At 47.1% G+C, this 19,391-nt stretch overlaps 2 protein-coding genes across 5 annotated transcripts; one reads left to right on the top strand and one right to left on the bottom strand.

Moving 5' to 3' along the window:
- Nucleotides 1–71: 71 nt before the first annotated feature.
- On the top strand, nucleotides 72–7,696 carry EEF2KMT (eukaryotic elongation factor 2 lysine methyltransferase). Of its 4 annotated transcripts, XR_010029965.1 has the most exons (9): nucleotides 72–179; nucleotides 257–319; nucleotides 915–995; nucleotides 1,193–1,297; nucleotides 1,893–2,026; nucleotides 3,193–3,500; nucleotides 4,574–4,723; nucleotides 5,440–5,812; nucleotides 6,095–7,696. XR_010029965.1 is itself a non-coding variant. In XM_063171299.1 (8 exons), exons 1-8 carry the CDS (start codon nucleotides 96–98, stop codon nucleotides 5,538–5,540), a joined length of 1,026 nt encoding a protein of 341 aa, XP_063027369.1. In that variant the 5' UTR covers nucleotides 72–95; the 3' UTR covers nucleotides 5,541–6,004. The 4 variants fall into 4 exon arrangements, 3 of the variants coding, with proteins under 3 accessions (XP_063027369.1, XP_063027370.1, XP_063027371.1); XM_063171299.1 differs by lacking the exon at nucleotides 6,095–7,696 and having other exon boundaries at nucleotides 5,440–6,004; XM_063171300.1 differs by lacking the exons at nucleotides 915–995; nucleotides 6,095–7,696 and having other exon boundaries at nucleotides 5,440–6,004.
- Nucleotides 7,689–18,717, bottom strand: ALG1 (ALG1 chitobiosyldiphosphodolichol beta-mannosyltransferase). Its single transcript, XM_063171468.1, has 13 exons — nucleotides 18,474–18,717; nucleotides 18,290–18,367; nucleotides 16,994–17,097; nucleotides 16,385–16,533; nucleotides 15,869–15,958; nucleotides 15,126–15,236; nucleotides 12,380–12,519; nucleotides 11,441–11,479; nucleotides 10,820–10,879; nucleotides 10,002–10,112; nucleotides 8,978–9,092; nucleotides 8,206–8,281; nucleotides 7,689–7,902 (listed from the first exon to the last, which is right to left on the bottom strand). Exons 1-13 carry the CDS (start codon nucleotides 18,715–18,717, stop codon nucleotides 7,768–7,770), a joined length of 1,452 nt encoding a protein of 483 aa, XP_063027538.1. The 3' UTR covers nucleotides 7,689–7,767.
- Between the last annotated feature and the right edge of the window lie 674 nt (nucleotides 18,718–19,391).

Genomic DNA, 19,391 nt, shown 5'->3' with positions numbered 1-19,391 from the left:
CCGTGCTCCGGGCCCGTGGGGCGGCGCCGCTCCGCCCTCGGGGCGGCTCCTGCTCCGGGAGCCGGGGCCTGCCCGGCCGTGTGTGCTCCGGGGCCATGGCCGAGCCGTGCCCGGGCCTGGCCCTGCGCTTCCAGCGCCGCTTCCTGGCGGCGCGGCCGCTCCGCTCGCTGCCCTGGCCGGTACGGACGGGCCGGGCGGGGGGAGGCGGCACTGCGGCGTTGTTAATTTATTTATTTATCTATTTATCCTGTTCTAGGAACTCGAGCAAAGCCTGCGGACCGCGCCGGACTCCGCGCTGCTGGCGGATATTCTGCACAAGGTGAGGAGCGGCTCGGAGTCACCCCCGTGCCATCACCGGGGTGTCCCAAATCCGCCGGAATTGCTCAGAAATACGGAGATCGGTGATCTGGTGTTGCAGTGCTTCTTTAGGTCCCGCAGAACCGCAGATTTCCTTCTTTGCCCGGTATTTGGGTGTTCTTAGATCAAAACAGACCCGCGTGCCGGAGCACTGATGTGGTGGTGAATGGCTCCGGGATGCTCGGGATACAGGGATGGGGGTGCTAAACTGTCCCTGCGGATCACAAATCAGGCAGCAAGCCAAAACGGAAAGAAGGAAGAGCAAAATAAAGAGGAGAGGAAATTGGATTATTCTCACTCTGTTTTCCTCTTTGCTCTATTGAAAAATGATATTTTTGTTGCCACAAAAAGTAAGAACTCTGTGGCCACAGTTCTGTAAACTCACAAACCTGTCAGAAATTATCCCATTTCAATTTCTGGCTTAGCATCTCTTGTACAGACTAAATTCCAAAGTATTTCATGGCACCCAGACCCAATTAATGGTCCTGCTGTGGTCCTTAGTGCCTTTCCTAAACCCTGCCCCGGGTAATTGGTTTCCATGGTTCTTCTCACTGTAGACAATTCTTCACCCTCTGTGTGTGAAATATCCTCCTTCAGCCAAGTACAGGAGGTGCTTCCTGACTGAGCTCATCAAAAAGGTACCTCTTGCTTTTCAGCTTATTTTTCACTTGTTTTTCTCTCTTTTTTTTTTTTTTTCCCTTGAGAATACCCCATGTAATAACTAACCACAACATTCAGTGTAAATACTCTGTACTAAAATGGGGCTTAGGGTGCAGTTGTTTTCTCTTTGATGACAATGTGATGCTCAGAGCTGCCCTGTTCTCCTCCCCCACAGCTGGAATCCACAGCTGCTGAACCCCTGGATGAACTCTATGAGGCACTGGCAGATGTTCTGAAAGAAGAAGAAGAATCTACTCACTGTTACAAAAACTACTTACTGGTAAAAACTGACTCTGCACTGTTCTAAACCACATTTACTCACCCAAATGAAGCAATAATTGGCTTTAAAAACACTCACCTTTATTGTAAATGCAGGGTGCCCTGACAAAGGCAGGAATGATGCATCTGACTCCATGTTTTCAGAAAGCTAATTTATTACTATTATATTAAAGGATACAATACTAAAGAATACAGAAAGGATACTTACAGAATGCTAAAAAGATAATAATGAAAACTTGTGACTCTTTCTAGAGTCCTGACACAGCTTGGCACTGATTGGCCAAAGAGTGAAAACAACTCACAGCAGAATCCAATGGAACAATAACCTGTGGGTCAACAATCTGCAGACACATTCTAGATGAGCAAAACACAGGAGAAGCAAATGAGATAAGAATTGTTTTCCTTTTCTCTGAGGCCTCTCATGCTGCCTTTCAGCTTCCCAGGAGAAAAACCCTGGGTGAAGGAATTTTTTCAGGGAATGTGAATGCAACGCACCCTGAAGCCTGGAGTGCTTCCTGCCTTTTTCCAGGTGCTCCTGTTGATTGTAAGCTCTCAGTCATGGCCTGTGCTGATCTTTGCCTCCCTGTGTCCTGCAGCCCTCGGGGGACTGTGTGAGCCTCTGTGAGAGCACAGCGCTGATCTCCGGGGGCACCACGGGGCTCCTCACCTGGGAGGCTGCCCTGCACCTGGCCCAGTGGGCCCTGCAGAACCCCAGCCTCTTCAGGGGCAGGTATGGCAGCACCACAGAGCTCTGATCCTGCAGGGTCACCCAGGGCTTTGGCTGGAAGGGACATATTCCATGGGCAGGGACACCTCCCACTGTCCCAGGCTGCTCCCAGCCCTGCCCAGCCTGGCCTTGGGCACTGCCAGGGATCCAGGGGCAGCCACAGCTGCTCTGGGCACCCTGTGCCAGGGCCTGCCCACCCTCACAGGGAACAATTCCTCATTCCCAATATCCCATCCATCCCTGCCCTCTGGCACTGGGAGCCATTCCCTGTGTCCTGTCCCTCCATGCCTTGTTCCCAGTTCCTCTCCAGCTCTCCTGGAGCCCCTTCAGGCCCTGGCAGGGGCTCTGAGGGGTCCCTGGAGCTTCTCCTCTCCAGGTGAGCACCCCCAGCTCTCCCAGCCCTGCTCCAGCCCTTTGGTACTGTGAGCTACACTACTGTAGTTTAATAACAGAAATATTTAATAACAGATTATGCACCCAAAATAACTGACATGACACCCTTTTGCTGCTGAGTAATTGCTGCTCTTGTCTGTTCTGCCAACTTTAACCCAGGAGAGGGCCTGGTTTAGGACCTGGTTTGGGATGGGACCCTTGCACTGTGCAGTCTGACCTGCTCTGTGAGGTCATCTGTTCAGTTTTCAGTAATTTCATTAATGACCCTCACCTCATGATGGAATTCACCAAGGATTATTTACATTAGATTAGTGTGCAGCTCTGATCACATAATTTCCAATTTATTTATAAGCAGTCAAGATGAGCAAGGAGTTTTGAGGAAAGATAATTTAATAATAATTAAACTCACAGGGGAAGGCACTGTGCTGCTCAGTGTCTGTTTCTCTCAACTGACTAAAAGCTGGAGAGCCAGCTCAGGAGGAAACAACTGTGCTGCCGATGGCCAAAGCCAGGTGGGAATGTCTCTCCTCCCTGTGGTGGGAATGCTTTGTGCCTTACAGAAATCAGCATTTCAGCTAATTAATTTTATGCTGACAATTCCACCCTCAGTTATCCCCAACTCTCCAGTTGTTTGGGACAAAGGTTAGATTGTGGATGGTTCACTCAAAAATTATTGTAATTATCTGGAACTGATTTTACCTTTAATTATATTTAGAATGTTTTGATTTTAACTCAATGCAGAGTCCTGATAGTCCTTTTTACTCCATTACCCTCAGGACAATCCTGGAACTGGGAAGTGGGGTTGGCTTCACTGGAATTGCCATCTGCAAGAGCTGCCAGCCCAGGACATTCATATTCAGTGACTGCCACCCCCTTGTTCTCAGCCAGCTGAGGGAGAACCTGCAGCTGAACGGCCTCAGCCTGGAGCCTGACAGGACCTGGAGCCCCCAGACAGAGTCCCAAGGACAGGAGGGAGAAGGACAGAGCTGCCAAACCCCAAAAGTGATTGTGGCTGAGCTGAACTGGGGCTCAGTGACAGAGAAACAGCTGCTGCCTCTCAGAGCTGATGTTGTGATTGCAGCAGGTACCACAGGGAGCAGGGGTGGGCAGGGCTCAGCAACCCCAGCAGCCTCTTGAGGAGTAACAAATAACAACAACCAACTACAGACTGTGTTTGGACTTGTCTGTGTATAAAATCAGAGGGAGAGCTATAAAAAATTAGTCGTGGAAAACCTAGTGGCAGTAGGATGATGGTGGTGATACCCAGTGAGAGCAGAATGCCTCAGCTGTAGGACTTACACCCTGATTTGGGGCTGTGCAAAGAAAAAACCTGAGAATCCAGGTGCAAAAAAATGATTTTGGCATCCCAGGTATCACAGGATGCAGTGATTGGGAATTGTATAAAATGAAGTCCCTGCATGGTACCTAATGGCAGTGACACTGCTCAGTGCCCAAACCAGCCCCAGCTGCACTCTGAAGGGAAGAGCTGAGGGGCACTGACATCTCTCTATTTGCTGTTACTCACTGCAGCACGAGTAACTGCAGTGGAGCACACACCTGCACTCCTCTGTGTAGGAAACCTTCACACCTGCACTCCTCTGTGTAGGAAACCTTCACACCTGCACACCTCAGTGTAGGAAACCTTCACACCTGCACTCCTCAGTGTAGGAAACCTTCACACCTGCACACCTCAGTGTAGGAAACCTTCACACCTGCACTCCTCTGTGTAGGAAACCTTCACACCTGCACTCCTCAGTGTAGGAAACAGCCCCCCCTGAGCATCAGCACTCTGCTCCCCTTGGTGTTCCCTGACCTCTCACCACCATTTCTGCTCTCCAGGGAATGACTCCAGATGAAAACTCCTTGGCAGCAGCTTCTAAACCACTCATTCCTAACAAGGCAGGTTTGTTTTGCCAGGGGCAGTGGGAACAGAGCACCAACACTCAGTGGTTCTGCTGCCTCCCTTAGGATGGGCTTAAATAAAATATCTGACAATCCATTTACAAAAAGGAGCACTGATTTTTAGTGATGAGGGCATAGCCCATAAAATATCAATATTCTCCTGCACTGTGAAGATTTTATTTCTGCTTTGCAGTTTTTTGTCTGGTTTTTGCTCAATTCTCAATAAATATTGTATGGGGTTTTTTTTTCTTTTAGATGTGGTGTATGATCCTGAGATAATTGTAGCCCTCATTGAGATGCTACAGAAACTCTCCACCTCCAGAGCAGACAGGAAAGCTCCTGAGGTGTTCATTGCCTCCACAATCCGAAATCCAGCCACGTATCAGCTGTTCCAGGCTGAGCTGGGTGGGTGCTGTTCCATCCAGAGCTCAATAGTTCTGCCTTTTTGCCTTTTCCCATTCCTTGTTTTGTGGTAGAGGAGCAGGAGCATTGTCCAAGGGCAGGATCTTATCCTTGAGCTGGATTTAGGAGCAGTGGCTTTTGCACATGGATTTCATCAGCTTGGAACTCACTTTGGGTCCATCCTGGCTATCACAGCTCACATCTGTGAGGGATGATTTGTAATCTGGTGCCAGTAGGAAATAAAAAGAGGTTTAAGCTTAAAGGAGGGAGCCATCAGTGCTGCACTGTCAGTGATAACAGCTAAGATGCAGCCTAAACCCTTAATCTTATCTTACTTGTTCCTTGACCTGACTCTATTTTCACCTTTTCTCTTTTGACAAAAAAACCCCAACTAGAGATTAAGTAAAATAGATTTGGGGATTTTTCTTCATATAAACTCCTAAGGCCTATCTTTTGCAGTGTCAGCTGGTGTTCACCACCTGGACCTGATGATCCCTGTGGGTTCCTTCAGCTCAGGATATTCTGGGAAATTCTGGTTAATTCACAAAGTGACACTGAGTGTTCAGCACAGCCATTTATGGGATTTTTACAAAAACACTCATAAGCATTTGCCTGACAATCACAGCATGCTAAAGATCTCTCCTTACAGAACTTGTCATGCAACTTTTGCTCTTCATTTTATTAGGCATAAATATGATTCTCAGTGTTTCTCTTCACAGATAAAGCTGGGATCAGGTGGCAGGTGATTCCAGCCCACAGCAGCTGTAATTTTCTCTTTGATGTGCAGCCAGATGTAACTATTCTACAGCTATTTGTATAACAGCAAATAGAACTGGAATTTAGAGACCAACAGGAGCTGTGTCAGCCTTGTAACAAGATTATCCTGAATTGTGGAAAGGAGGTTCTGAGGATACAGCTGGACACATGGAGTCCTTCCTCTAATTCCCAGCATGGATCCAAGCCTGCAGCTGCCCCTGGGAAGTGACTGAACCTCAAGCAACAGGAACCAAAAAGCCCCAATCACACTTCACTTGGATTCTGTAGAAGACAGCAGAATTCAAGCAGGGATTTTTCCCAACTCTGTTGTGATTTGTAAGTATTGGGGGCAACCTGCAAATCACAGGGTGAGGATCTCCCAGACAAGGGAGCAGAGCAATGTTTCAGAGTAATCAGTGGGTTTTGGTTTTAAAACCAGCTGTAATAATCTACTCTGGTGTTTTTCTGTGTATATTTGCAGTTTGGGTTGGCTTAAAAACTCCCAATAAACAGTGAGCAGTACCTGCAGCTGTGTCCCAGGGTGACTCTGCTGTAAATCAGGTGCATCTTCACTCTGCAGTGATGATGAGTCAGAATTGTTGTCCCTTTCTCTCACAGTGGCTGCTGGGAATCCAGGCAGGGCTGGCAGTGGAAAAGGAATCTCTCTCCATAGCAGTGTTCCAGGGATCCTGCAAAAAGGACTGAGCTCCCTGCTCTGAAACCTCCCATCATCATTCATCCCTCTCCTGTTGGGCAGCACTGGTCCTGAAGCACAAACATTAAAGTGATGCTCATTCTTCTCTTTTAGCTTCCTTTTCTCTACTAAAAACTACTTAAAATGAAATGAAAACACTTCAACCTCCTCCTTCTGTAGCAATGGAGAGAAAACTGATGATACCTAACTTGAAACCTGAAGAATCTTCTTATTCTTCAAGCTTAAGGAGACCACGACTGCTGGGATCAAGCAGAACCCCAGGCCAGGTTTTGGCTCCCTGTGCCCAAAAAGAACTCAAAGTTGTTATTTCCAGAGTAAACACAAACTGGCAGCCCACACAGGAGCTCCTTTATCTCCCCTCACACAAAATTCAAGACAAAGGTTCTGTATAGAGCTCGTTTTGGATCTAAAAAGTTCTGTTCTATGAAGAGGAAACCTCTCTAAAGCCTTTGGCATTAGTGTTTAATCAGAAAAGTGCCTAATTTACCTCCATGTGCACAAGAATGGCCAAATCTCTAGACAGGATTTTGACTGAAAACAGGAAAAAAACCACTAAAAAACAGGCAAATCAATCTTTAGGAATCATTCTTCAATCCATAAGCTGGAAGTTTTGCCGAATTCCTGCAGTAAAGCAACTTGACCCTATATTTACCTTTTCTCTTTTGACAAAAGCAGATATTCAAGAGTTGCTCAGAGTTTAAAACTGCTGGTTCAGAGCCCAGTCCTCACTCCCAGCCTGAAGCAGGAGCTCTGTGAGAAGCAGTAAACACATTCCAAGCCAAGTTACCAATGACTGACATCTGTTTTATCATCAAAAAGTTGATGAAAAAAATCTTGTAAGCATTAGGCTTGCATGTGAATACTGAGCTTAACAAAAAGCTGAAGGCTGTACCTGAGTAAGCACTCACAAAGCAAAGTGCCTTTTGACTAAGTTATACATACTTTGTTCATGTATTTTGGGTTTATTTTTCCCTTTTCTGTTCAAGGAGATAGGAATTTTAGGTCCTTTCCCAAGGTAAATGGGCACATTCATTTCAGAGTACAGGGACAACACTCACTGCAAGCTCTGCTTTGCTCCAAGTGCCCAGTAAAGCTGTCACACACCAGTGCTGTGCTTCCACACCCTTGCACACATTGTCAAAAGGAAAAACAACTTGGAAACAAAATGGTTCTGTCCCAATAAATCCACACAGGAATATTCAGTGCTCGGGCAATTACTGGCCATCAAACTGACCAGATTAAATGAAACAATTCCAATGAAAAGCATCTGCCATGTGCCAAAGAAACCATACCCAAATCACCTACTGAGGTGCTGACTGTACAGGATGTGAAGCTGGTCATAGTTTCTATCTGTATTCAAGGATCTTCACCAAAAGAAGCAGCACAGGTTCTCACACAACAAACAGCTCAGCACCTCCAGCACCTCCTACTCACCCAGGAAGCTGAAACTGTACAGGAAGAGTGGGAGAGCCAAGAAAAGGAGTTAGAAACTCTAAGTGCAGACAATACAAAATCTTTATTCACTGTTCCCCAATCCCTGCAGCTGCAGGGATGTGTCTGACACCCTCCTGCCCCATCAGTCCCTGCTGCCCAGCAAGGGAAGGACAGTCTGGTCCCAGCTCTGCTCCCAGCGCAGCTGCCGCGACTCGCGCAGGTTCTCTCGGAAGCGCTGAAGTTTCCCTTCCAGGCTGGGGAAATCCAAGAAAAGCATCTGTAATTTAACAAACAAAACCACAGAAAAATAACTGTGAGGTTCCATTTCAGGCTCATTCCAGCCTCCCCTCAACTACAGCTGCAGTTCTGGGGTCTGGCTCCATGAAGAGAGACCAAGGACAGAGTTTGAAATGCTTTTTTCAGGTTCACATTCACACAGAAGTGAGGCAGACAATGCTCACCAGGCCAGGCCAGCCTTGTGAGAATGCAAAACAGGTGATGTTAGACCTGAAAAGGCTGCTCACACAGTGGCACCTCTGGGGTTATTTCTGGGGGGAAAGAAATCAGTCAGAGCCTTTACCTTCAGCTGCTTTGCAAGTTCCTGTGAGTCCCTGAATATCAGCCCATTCTCATTGTGCTTCACCAGCTCGTGTAAACTGTGAAAAAAGACACAAAAAAAGGAGAACTGAGGCAAAAAGCAGTGAGTGGGACATTTGCAGTGCTGCACAGTGACATCCAAAGGGACCAGACCAGGGTGTCTGTATCATTATGGCCCCACAGCTGACATCAGGAGTTACACAGGCAGTGTTAAACACTTCTTCTCCTTTCTATGTCAGACCAAATCTACCACAACTGTGCCAAAGGGCCCTCATTCTGTCTTTGTGCCACTCATCTGCACATCCATTAAAAACCAGGGCAATTATCACTTTAATTCTTGTTCCACAAGGAAAATCTGTCCATGATCCATCATGAAATCTTCACAGGAATTTATCTTCTTTATAAAGCTGCTGTTTTCCCAAAGGACCATTAATTCCAAGAATGCCCAAGCACACACTCAGCCTTTCACTGAACAGGTGTGTCTATGCAGAAAAAAGATTGTTTTTAATTAAATATATGGAAACAGTGCAATACAGGGATTTTTTAAGACAAGTGTTTGCATTAAATGCTCCCAAGTTTTTAGAAACTAGTATTAATTTTTAAACTTAAACCAACCTTGATTTCTATCTTATTTAATTTTTAAAATGGCAGAATACAGGGATCTCATTGAATTCCTGCAGTAGCTGCTGAACTCTGGCTTTGTAAGAATATTGCTTTATGTGATTGCCTTGAGCTGTAACAGAAGAAGCTCTTACCATTCAAAATGTATTGCACACACAGGTAAACAGCAGCCAAACATATCCACCACCTTCATGGGCAAATCCAAACCACTGGAGGATTTATGGAGACACACCCCCAGGTCTGCTGAGCCTGAAATCCAACACAACACAGTCTGAACTCTCTGAAAGCAGCTCCTCTGCCCTGCAAACCTTCATTTTCCTGCTGCTTTGGATGGTGCAAGTGAAACTTTCAACTACCCAGACACAATTTCAAGCAATCAGGGAAAAAAACAAAGCATAGTGTGTTCTGGACTCAAAATTAGTTATGTTTTAGAAAAATGGTGAGTGCATGTTAAATTAAAGAGGATTTTGAAGTTTTATGTGTCTTAAAACAGCCTTTCTGCTTCTTAATCTGTTAAAAATGGGCAAGAAAAGGAAAATCCCATCCCAACCCCATCAGTAAACACTGTGACCTCACTAGTGACCTCTCCCAGCTGAAGGCAGCTCAAACAGAGGAACTGTAGTGTGATTTTACAGGCATTTTGTTTATTATTTAAAAAGGACCAAATAAACAGGGTTTTACAGCCACATAGACTGTCAGGCTCTAACCCTGCAGAATGAAGATCACATTGAATTTGTATTTTATAACTCTATTACTCCCCCTTTGTGCTGTTGCAATAAGGAATAACATTCCAATGACATGTTAATTTAGAATTTCAGCTCCTTTTGGTTGCTCAGCCAACAACATTTTAATTTCATTTACTGGCCTGACCCTGAAGGTAAAGTAGAACAGGCACTGGAACCTGTATTTCAGCACAGCTGGAAGAAACAAAGAGTGCCCAGGACAGGCTGAAACAGCACAGCTACTTCTTGGGAAAGCAGGGAAAAGCCAGCCAGAGGAATTTCCAACAATTCTTTGCTGGAATGAGTCAAATCCATGAATATCCTGTCACTAACAGCAACATTCCTGACTATGTTCTCCCAGTCTGCATCAGCTCCTGCAACTGTGCTGAGCTGTTTCCCACACATCCTCAAGGCTTTTCCATCCCCCACTGTTTACCAAGCAGAAGAGGGTAATCCTCAGCCTCCAGCCATGGGGTACAGATCTGGATGTGTTTAAAGTGCAGCTTTTGGATCAGCCCATTGTAGTAATTTTTTAGAGGTCCTTTACCTGTGTAAAACAGAAAAAAAAAATGTTTTATCCAGATGACTGAAAACAGTGTGGCCTGTGAAATGCAAGCTCGTGTTGGATCAGGAGCACAAATAGGATACAACACTTGTGGTACCCCAAAAAGACATGAAAAATCTTAAGTTTCCTTGAAAGGAATGTGCACATGGACTTCTCTTATTCAGTATTTCAATGAGTTTCCCATCAATGGAGAATCATGGAGTTTTTAAGGTTGGAAAATCCCTCTCAGATCAAGCCCAGCTGTTCCCCAGCACTGCCAGGGCCAACACTGACCCTGAATGTCACACCCCCATGGCTTTCAATTCCCCCAGGGATGGCGAATCCACCACTGCCCTGGCAGCTGTGCCAGTGCCTGACACCCTTCCCATGCAGGAATTCTCCCAATACCCAGCCTAAGCCTCCCCTGGCACAGCTTAGGCTGCTCCCCCTGACATTGCTTTTGCAGCATCATCTCAACATTGGCCTTAGAGTGTTTTTCATGCAGAGCTGGAGCAGACAGGGAGGCTCCTTAAGATGTGCCATAATTGGTGGATGGTGCAATAACTCAGCTGGAAATCACTGTCCTGATAACCAGCACAAAGGCAACAGTCCCTCCTCTCTGCCACCAGCAAGAGAAGAGTCAGCACAGAACAAAAGTGACAACTGAACCTTCTGCTGGCACTGAAGAATTGTAACACAAACATCCTCACCTGTTATCACACACACCAAAGCTGGAAGTGCAGCTCCCTCCTCAATAAACCTCTCATAATCTGGAGAAGATAAAAACTGGTCAGAGCTGACAGGGTGCTTGGCTGAAGAGTGGTGACAGTGCATGAATTACTGAGCTTCTCACCACAAGCAATTTCCTTACAAGCATGTATGAGTAACACAGCAGTAAATCCAGCAATGTTAACATTTACATTTCCTCCAGAAATAAATCAGGCTGTTTGTGCATGAAGCATTTCTTCAACTGCTCCCCAGTCAGTTGCTTCAATAGATCAATTTGGAACTGCAGCTGCAAAGTCTACAAGACAAGACCAAGTATTCCCTCCCTTCCCATTAGCAGATACCTGTGGAGAGCAGATGTAATAGCTCAGAAAATAAAACTGCAGTTTAGGAACCAGTTAGAGATTTAACTCCCCCTGACAACTCCTCTAATTGAATTCAGATGTTGCACTGCTGTATTTCAATTACTAATCTGAAATTAGTGCTAATTAATCAAATACAACTGCATTTTCACCTGAATATGGAAGCATTGCTCTTTAGCAAAACCCTTCTTAAGTGGCCAGAAGACCTCTTTGAAAGAGTGAGACCAATTCCTTCATACCAACCTTCTAAAGCTCTTAAAAGGACTGAGAAGTCTTCATCCTCTGAAAGAGAAGGTTTTATTAGTAACATTCATATTTCTACCATTTAAATTTTTTTACTTGAAATAACAATTGAGATTTTTCTCACCTTCACCTACACAATTTAAACACATACCAGGTACTCAAAGTTAAGTACATAGTTTGTACCTAAAGGTTACTATATACTAAAATGTTCTATTAAAAATCCCCTAGTTTATTTTCATAAATAGAAGTCCATAACCATACACAGTGTTTATTTATCTCCCTTGTGGGCAACATGACAGATAAACCAGCTACAAATACTTTATATCTTTGAAGCCATTAAAATTTGAAGCCATTAAAATTTTCTAGTTTCTGAAACTGAGAATTAAGTGTAAAAACTGCCCTGATAATTCAAAGATAAAGACAATCCTGCCCATGATCACTGGCAATGGATTTGTTTCTAATCTTTGTTCCTTTCCCCATACAGAGGGAAAAATGGACATAATTGTGTAATAAACATCATCAGAAATCATGGAATCACAAATTGGAGTGGGTTGGAGGGGACCTTAAAGCTCAGCTCATCCCAGCCCCCTGCCATGGGCAGAGGCACCCTCAGGGTGCAGGGTGCTCAGTAAGGAGTAAATATTTGAGTTTTTTCATCTGTTTTACACCACCATGCAAGCTGTATGTCTAGAATGAAAGCTAAAAACCAAAACAAATAGGAAGCCTCTTTTAATTATTCTTAAAGTTGAGCTCTATAATTAAAATCCAACTTCAAAAAAAACCATTCATTTGTAGTATTATTTAAGTCACACAATACTTCATTGCATCATACACACCTTGTCTTCAAATTCTCCCAGGAAAACAAAGGACAAGCAAAACTTCAAGTGTGAGAAAGCACAACCCCCCTATTTAACACGGAAAACAGAAGCGATTCCGGACCTGTCCAGCTGGTGCTGCTGATGAGAAGGGCGGGCCGGCCCCTGGCCCTGAGCACGCTGCCACTGCTGCCGTCCGTCTGGGTGAAGGCCGACCTGGCACCCATTCCCACACATTTGGCTTCAGATTCAAGCTCAACTTGTCTAGGAACAGAATCATTGCAACAGAAATACCAGGATAGGGCAGGCCATTTTTCCCTCTTTCCTGCTGCTACAGGCACAATTCCACTTTCCAGCCAAATGTTTTCCTTCACAAGCTGAGCAGAGTCAGGTTCCCTTTCCACAGTCTGTCTCACACCACAGCATGGAGGCCAACAGCACATTTACTTAACTAAACTCAGAACTTATGTAGTTTGATTTTTTTAAGATTTTTCTAAGCTTTTTGATGTTTACATTCTTGTAACGAACTTTCTCACACACTTTCTGTAAATAACTTTTTGGTTTGCATTCTTTTATAGAGGAAGAGAAATTTGATGGACTGTTGGTATGTCCAGTGTCATTGGAGAGGTGGCACTGTCACCCTCCAATCCACTGTCACTTTTAGAAATCTATAAATGTTGGAGTCAGAAAATAAACTTCCCTTTTTTCACCTTGAGAACAGTGCTGTGTTCTTGTGTTGTTTCATGTCCTATAGTGACAAACCTACACATTCTGAGCAAGGCATTTCCAAAAAATCCCCACCATGCACTGTGGATTTCACTGCTTTTTCAGGCCTTAGTTTGGTGAAGTCAAGCATCTGGTACATCTGCTGTAGGTGACATCCTGCACTGCCAGAGGGGAGTGTTTAACTCTTGGACCAAGATCCTGAAAGCTGTGCACAGTAATTAAGGAAGGGATGCTATTAAGGAAGCATCCAAGCAGTGGGGTCAGTGGGAGGCAGAGCTCCACCCCAGACACTTGGCACAGAGAGCCTCAGTGCTGGTGTCAGCTGCTTTAAAAACAAAACACTTCTACTGCCTGTGTCACCACAGCTCAGTCCTCTCACTGCCTGTGTCACCACAGCTCAGTCCTCTCACTGCCTGTGTCACCACAGCTCAACCATCTCACTGCCTGTGTCACCACAGCTCAATCCTCTCACTGCCTGTGTCACCACAGCTCAACCCTCTCACTGCTTGTGTCACCACAGCTCAATCCTCTCACTGCCTGTGTCACCACAGCTCAACCATCTCACTGCCTGGGTCACCACAGCTCAACCATCTCACTGCCTGTGTCACCACAGCTCAGTCCTCTCACTGCCTGTGTCACCACAGCTCAATCCTCTCACTGCCTGTGTCACCACAGCTCAGTCCTCTCACTGCCTGTGTCACCACAGCTCAACCATCTCACTGCCTGTGTCACCACAGCTCAACCATCTCACTGCCTGTGTCACCACAGCTCAGTCCTCTCACTGCCTGTGTCACCACAGCTCAGTCCTCTCACTGCCTGTGTCACCACAGCTCAGTCCTCTCACTGCCTCTGTCACCACAGCTCAACCATCTCACTGCCTGTGTCACCACAGCTCAGTCCTCTCACTGCCTCTGTCACCACAGCTCAACCATCTCACTGCCTGGGTCACCACAGCTCAATCCTCTCACTGCCTGTGTCACCACAGCTCAGTGCTCTCACTGCCTGTGTCACCACAGCTCAGTCATCTCATTTCTTCTGGCCTCTCTAGTGACAACTGAGGTGTAGGAGAGACATTCTGTGCTGTTCTTGTGAGGCAGCAAAGGCCTCCTGAAGAGAAAGGAAAGCCCCACATCTCTCCTGAGGAAGACACCAAGGTTGTCACCATGGAGATGTGATGAAGGAGTGAAAGTTGAGAGATACAGACTCTAGCTGGCTCACAGAATGACATGGCTCCTTGGTCACCCACTGAAAACTTTGTTTCTTTCCTATAACCACTGGGCAGTGAATGTTATGTTAAGTGAATGTAAATATCTTGAGAAAGTATAAAAGCAACATGTTGCTGTAATAAATGTCTCTTGCACCCTTCTGAGGGAGCTGTGGTGCTTTGTGCTGTGTTGTGCTCTATGATGACACTAGGGCCCCTCAGTGCCCCCTGTGCCTGCTGGGGTCAGAATGCCCCACACAGGATTTTGGTAACTGCAGTGCCACAGCTCCATGTGCCCTGGGCAAGGATGCAGTGTTGGGGAAGATGAAACAGGAAAGCCTTACAAATATCATTGCCTGGCAAAAGATTTTGAGAATATAGAAACTATAAGTGGGATTGAAATGAAAGCAAGCTTTGAGATACCTCAGTTACTGAACAACTGGAAAACAATGGCATGCCCAGCTGAAGGTGATCCCCTTTTTATGGAACAACACCCTCTGCTTGCAGGCAGGCCCAAGGGTCAGAGCAGACCCTACAGCTTGGCAGAAGGGGTTGAAAGATGAGTTTACAGGGTTTAAAATGTAACACAGTATGGTAATGTAATGATTCTTATAGGCTGTATGGAAATGCTGTAGGATTTGTATCTTGTACTAGATTGGTTAGTGAGAATCAGAATATTCAACACAGAAGAAGATTTATTGTATTGTAATGGGAACCTTGCTGTCTTACTCTTTTTACTCTCTATCCTCTCACCCTCTCTGCCCCTCTCTCCTCTCAGCCTGCTCTGAGCTGTGTTTGGCAGCTCCCAGCAGGGCCCTGCCCCCAGGCCCTTTGCAATAAACCCCAAGTTCCTGACCTGGTGCAGAGATCTCTGTCTCTGTCCTCACCATCCTGCCCCCCAACACTCCTACAATGCAGGGGCAGCTGCCCTTGCCCATACCGTGCTCTGAAGGGCTCGTAGTCCTTGGCAAGTTTCATAAACAAGTTGTGTTGGAGGTCTAATGGTGTTTCTTTAAAATAAGATGCTGGTCTGTCATACAATGTTACAGCCCTGGGAGGAAAGAAGAGGGCAGCTTAAATAAGATACAGATGTAACAACATGCACATGGTACAGTGGCAGGCTGCCACAATGTAATCAGAAAAAATTAACTAGAAAACTAAAGAAATAACTATACAGCAAAGCAATTTTTTGACTCTTACAACTTCCTGTATTCCTGAAGTTTACTGGAACACACCAAGGTGGGCACAAGTAACAAAGAACCCCTTTCTTGTGTGCTTATTCTAGGGGTGAAATGCACCACACTATGTGTGCTGATTTTCAAACTTACTCCATAACTGCCCCTGATCTTGAAGCCCTCAAGATAAACTGGCAGGCCAGAGTAATTGCTCAAATCCCAGTGCCACCTGTCCCTCTCTGGCTCCACAGGCAGCCTGCAGCACACTGCCATGGCTCCTGGAGTGCCACCTCAGTCACTGGGGTGTGTTAGTTCAGAAGGATGATGAAGATTCCTGAATGCCCACACCACACTGGCCCATCACAAAACTGAGCTGATGTGTTTCAGTGGTGATGGGTGAGCTCAGGAGAGCTGCTTTTGTCAGATCCCTCTGAATCCTGAATCCTCAGGGATCTGTTCTTTCATTTACTTAGTACATACACACAATAAATTGAGGCACATGACTTACTTGATCTTGAAATTCACCCAGAGATCTTTCCTCATGGCATCAGTAACACACAGGTTATAGTCAGACAAGCGCCCAAAAAGCTTTTCATACCTGACAAAAATGAAATATCAGTCAGAAACCACAACTGCAGCAACTGCTCCCAGCGCCCATGCTTGATGAAAGCCAAACAAAACCCAAAGAAACCCAACTGCCCCCAGAACTGAAATTTGATTGCTTTAACTACACAAAACCATTTCTATTCAGCAAGGAGCTGCTCAAAGAAGAGCTGGAGTGTAAAGCAGCATTAGAGAATAAAAAATTCAGGACTTAGAAAGAAATTCCAATAACAAGATCAACATTTGCATAGGTAGGTAAAAGCAACCCCCTCCCACGTGTTCAACAAAGAAGCTGCAGAACAGAAACCACACAGCAAAGCCCAGAAACCCCTCCCTGTGCCAGTTACACCCTCCCCACTGGCCTCCACTGTGAATTCACCAAGGCACATCATTTACAGGGAGCAGAAATGAGTGCACAAACCATTTTGCAAGCAGGACCAGTGGGTGGCTCCTCCCGTGACTCAGGCTCATGATGCTGTACCCATAGTTGTGCCAATCAATGATGAGGCTGCTCCCCCACCACAGCCCTGCCACCCAGGCAACAGCTATACTGGGTAAGCCTGGGGGATTCTGCTCAAAAACAAAACCAAAATAGCATCAGCTGTGACCAAGTGACAAACACAAAGCAAATACCAGAAGCAAAAATCAAATTGAGGTTGCATCACCTTAAAAGAGCTTCATCAACAGAGACTGTTTGTGTTCACTTATGAACACTGGCAGGTACTTCAAATTTAACCCTGGATCAAGATGAAAATTCCCCTCCAATAAACACACCAACATTTCCAGTAAGATTTATGCTTTACTGCCACTCATGGCAATGAAGTTTGAAAGCACAAGAACTAATAGGAAGAGAAAACTTGACTTGTTAACAGACCAATCCAAGTTTAGAGCCAAAAAATACCTGCATACAGGTTTACACCACTGAAGAGGCCAGCTCAGCTCTGAAATAATTACAACAATGTCTGAGATGGCCAAAACCACCCTGTGAAGCATTTATTTGTACTGAAATCAGTCCCAACACAAAACATACCTGAAGGAGAATGTAGGATGGCTGCTCTATCCTCAGCAACGTGTACAGTAACTGCACTGACTGCACGAGCACCTTCAGGACATACTGCAAAAGCTTTGGCCCCACTGCAGAGTGACAGAAAAACAGGTAAGAGTATTACAGCTCTCCCCACAGAAATGTGAATGTCAGAACCAGCCAGCTCTGCAGAGACAGGGCAGAATAACATGAAAATGGAAACACTTTACCAATGACCTGGGTACACCAGGGGCACCCTGAGCAAATTTGCACCAAGCTGGGTGAGAGTGTCAATGTGCTGGAGGGTGGGAAGGCTCTGCAGAGGGATCTGGACAGGCTGGATCACTCCAAGGCAGACACTGAGGGGCTGGAGCGTGTCCAGAGGAGGAAACAAAGCTGGGGAAGGGGCTGGAGCATCAGGGGGGGCTGAGGGAGCTGGGAAGGGGCTCAGCCTGGAGCAAAGGAGGCTCAGGAGGAACCTTGTGGCTCTGCACAGCTCCTGACAGGAGGGGACAGGCGGGGGGGTCGGACTCTGCTCCCAAGGAACAGGGACAGGACAAGGGGAAATGGCCCCAAGCTGTGCCAGGGGAGGTTTAGGTTGGATATTGGAAACATTTTTTCATGGAAAGGGTGGTCAGGCATGGGCACAGCTGTGCAGGGCAGTGGTGGGGTGCCTGTCCTTGGAGGGGTTTAAAGATGTGGATGTGGCACTTGGGGACATGGGTCACTGATGGCCTCGGCAGTGCTGGGGGAATGGTTGAACTCAATGGTCAAGGGCTTTTCCAACCTTTGTGGTTTTATTCTATGATCACTGTAAAGCCTTGTAAACATCTCGTGATCCCTACAAATTCTCATTCTGTATTTTGTATAGAAAGAAATCCTACACTCATTGAATGGTTTGGGTTGGAAAGGACCTTAAAGCTCATCTCATTCCACACCCTGCCATGGCAGGGACACCTCCCACTGTCCCAGGCTGCTCCAAGCCCTGTCCAGCCTGGCCTTGGGCACTGCCAGGGATCCAGGGGCAGCCACAGCTGCTCTGGGCAACAGGGCTAAACGCAAGGTGGGGGAGAAAGAGGCAGAATGAAAATCATGTCCACATTTCACTGTGAAATGCACCAATTTCACACGTGAACAGCACCAATGCACCAGCAGTGTTTATCTCCAGGGCTCCTGTTTAAAGAGAAAGGCAGAGCAGGGTGGGAGCCGGGCGTGCGGCGGGGCTGGGCCCGCACACGCTGCGGGCTCTTCACGCTGCCCCGTTCCCCCGCAGCCTCGGCTCCCGGCCCGGCCCTCACGCACCTCGCAGCCCGCTCAGCTCCGCCACGGGCACCAGCCGGATGTTCTCGGAGTGCAGCACGTCCCGGTGCGGCCGGCTCTCTGCGGGGGGAGAGCCCGGTCAGCGGCCGGCTCTCTGCGGGGGGAGAGCCCGGTCAGCGGCGCGGCCGTCCCGCCCGGCCCCACGACCCCGCGGCCCCTCACTCACGGAGGTAGCCCAGCAGCGCGACCTCCCACCCGTGGCGGGCCAGCGCCAAGGCGTGGTACTGCATCCGCGGGCTGCGGCCCAGGTCCCCCAGCACGGCCACGCACACCCGGCCCGCGCCGCCCGCCCGCCGCCGCCGCCGCCGCCGCCACAGCAGCAGGAGCAGCAGAGCCGCCACCACCGCCCACAGCGCCGGCCACAGCCCCGGCCACAGGCCCTGCCACGGCCACGGCGCCGCTGCGGCCATCTTGGAGCGCCCAGGGCGGGAAGGGCGCGCCGCCAGCGCCCCCTGGCGGGGCGGAGGGGCAGCTCTGAGGGGACCCGGCCGGAGCGCGGTACCGGCAATTACCGAGAGAACGGTTCATTATTAAATTAATCACAGCATAGATGGGGCTTAACTAATTACAGCGGCACTGGACTCTCGTCCGCAGTGAGACAGAGTAAAGATCCATTCTGAATTAGGTGAAGTGTCTAAGAGAGGTGAAAAGTCTGTGAGGCCAAAGCTGAAGGAAGAACTCGCATGCCGAGACAGCAAGGAGACAGAGAGAGAAAAACAGAAAAGACCACAAGGTCGATTTGCCCCCGACTTAGAAATTCCTTTGATAAAGAAGAACTGGTGCTAAATGTCACACGGAATGAATATGTATGAACTTATTGTGAAACTGTATGCATATGCATTTGGAAGGGGGATAAAAGAAGACCCGAGGTCTTCAGAAGTACGCATGCCTTGTTGGGGGACTTGCGTCCGGCACGTCGTAATAAAGGCATACCGGGCTTTACAACTTTTACAAAGTTGTGAGGTTTCTTCTTTTCTCCGCAAAACAGCAGTGTGGGGTTTTCTCGGACATTTTAGAGCATCTCAAATGTCGCAATCTCTAGCTTGTCAGAGTGACCCCGAGAAGAGTTAGAAAGTCTCTTTTC

Source organism: Melospiza melodia, chromosome 18 (assembly GCF_035770615.1).
Source record: "Melospiza melodia melodia isolate bMelMel2 chromosome 18, bMelMel2.pri, whole genome shotgun sequence".
NCBI lineage: Eukaryota > Metazoa > Chordata > Aves > Passeriformes > Passerellidae > Melospiza > Melospiza melodia.
This window is presented reverse-complemented; position numbering and strand designations above follow the sequence as displayed.